Genomic DNA, 2,154 nt, shown 5'->3' on the forward strand with positions numbered 1-2,154 from the left:
AAGGCTGCTTCTTTCAAAATTGTGAATTTCATGGCCCAGGGTCAGGGGTCTAGTGCTAGGCGGGGCTGTATAGATTATATAGTAAAAAATGAATTATTTCTTTGAAAATCTTCTTCTCTCTCCTGAGTATTCAGTAAACTAACCAAGTACATAGTTTTGTTAAATAAGACTGCCTCTTCCAAAATTGTGAATTTCACGGCCCATGGGTTATGGGTCTGGCTGCACCTGGGTATTAAACCAATGAACTATATAATTATGAGGAGGAAGGATGCCTCATTGATATTTGTGAATTTCAGGGTCCATGGGTCAGGGCGTCTTGTGTTAGGGCGGGGCTCTAATATCTATTTATTGAAAATGCATGAATCCTTTCAAAATTAACCTTTTATACTTGGTTCCTAGGTATTATGCCAATGATCTTAGTATATATTCATGATGAGAAAGCTGCTTCTTGCAAAAATGGTCAATTTTCTCGCCCCAGAGTCAGAGGTACTTGGGGGGGGGGGGGGGGGACATAGTCTGAAAATAATTTAATGCTTTGAAATCTGCACTTCTGGGTTCACAACTGATAAAGTAGAAAATGCATTTTCTCTTTGTTACTCTGAGATACCCCTGGGTAGTAAGTAACCAAAGTAAGCATGCTGAGTGTATAATTATGATAAGCAATGGTGCCTCCTTCAAAATTGTGAATTTCTTGGCCTCTGGTTTGAAACAAAAACCAAATTCAAGTGTTGGAAAGTTGTTGCATGAGACTCAGGTGACCTATAAGGCCCATGGGCCTCTGGTCTTCATCGGAATCCTGGTGTTGATCAGCTGTGATTCCGGCCTTCCTGAAGCAGTTCTGTATCGTTGATGATTTCACGGCGTTCCAGGCTTTCCTAAGCACGTGAATAGCATTCAGCAGTATTACAGGCTTGCCAAGGTCGTTAGCAGATAGCTCCGATTTGTTGATATCGCCGATGATTTTCTTCACAACTTCATTCCTGTAGCTGGACTTCAAATTTCTTATGATGCCTTGATCACACGGTTGAATCAATGATGTGGTGTTGGTAGGCAGAAATTCCAGGCGGATGTTGGATAGTCGCTGTGCTGATTCTTTGGGATTGGCGCTGCAGTTATCCACAAACAGTATCACTTTTCTTTCCTGTCGACGCATATCACGGTTAAAATCACGAATACATTCACTAAAAATTTCACCCGTCATCCAAGAATTCTTGTTGACTGCATACTTCACTAGAAGACTTCTTTCATCGGAAACGTCGGGGGTCTTCGCTATTCCCAATCACTAACAATTTTCTTTTATCCGTGCCTGTCATGTTGGTGGCGATCATAGCTGTCATACGCTCTTTTGCTTTCTTGGATCCGCTGCTCTGTTGATTCTTGAATGTAAGGGTGCCCTCTGGAATGGCTCTGTAGTAAAGACCAGTTTCGTCTGCATTGTACACATCGTCGGGGTTGTATTCTCGTAGAATTTCTGGAAGAACGTTGACTTTCCAGTGGTCTGCAGCGTTGGTGTCGGCATCTTTCTTTTCCTCGTGCATTCGCTTGAATCCTATGTTTTCACGGCCTTTCCAACGGGAGACCCAGCCGTCTGTTGCTTTGAAATCTGTAACGTTGAGGCGGCGTTCCGCAAGTTCTGTCGCTTTTTCTTGAAGGATGGATCACGTGATTGGAATATCCCGATGTCTGGCTGCTGTAAACCATTCTTTTAACGCTACGTGAACTGCCGCAGATTTTCCGCTTCTTGTCGTTTTTTCTCGGGATTAGCACACGACTCGTAATCTATTTTAATCTGTTCTTTGATATTAAGCTCATAGTGGATTGGGAAATTCCTAGACGCCTCGCTTTTCTGATTGTGATGTTTTCTGGTCGAGAAGTTTCACTATGTCGTACTTTTGAGCAAGAGACATGTCGTTTCTCTTCCTTTTGTTGGCCATTGTTGTAATTTTGCACTGCACTACACTTGAGAAAAGCACAAATTTATTCACATATAGAAACACAGACACAAATCACTGCAAGCACACAAGAAAATATAAAAGCACTAATCACAATTAAAAGCACTGATCACTAGTTTTATTCATTACATCTGATGTATAAGCGACCCTTTTCTGAAGAATGATACTTAGACTGTAAGCTATAACAGAGACCTAAACAATG

General features: G+C 41.7%; 1 protein-coding gene across 1 annotated transcript; it reads right to left on the bottom strand.

The window, feature by feature from the left end:
• Positions 1 to 759: 759 nt before the first annotated feature.
• On the bottom strand, positions 760 to 1,153 carry LOC134239976 (tigger transposable element-derived protein 6-like; the record flags this gene model as incomplete). The annotated part of the gene is made up of 1 exon (XM_062722105.1): positions 760 to 1,153. A coding segment is annotated over exon 1 (394 nt), but the record flags the coding sequence as incomplete, so codon positions are not given.
• Positions 1,154 to 2,154: the final 1,001 nt, after the last annotated feature.

The sequence above is a fragment of the Saccostrea cucullata genome, unplaced genomic scaffold (genome assembly GCF_032062105.1).
Source record: "Saccostrea cucullata isolate Sc308-1 unplaced genomic scaffold, CSIRO_AGI_Scuc_v1 ctg17131, whole genome shotgun sequence".
NCBI classification, from domain to species: Eukaryota; Metazoa; Mollusca; class Bivalvia; order Ostreida; family Ostreidae; genus Saccostrea; species Saccostrea cuccullata.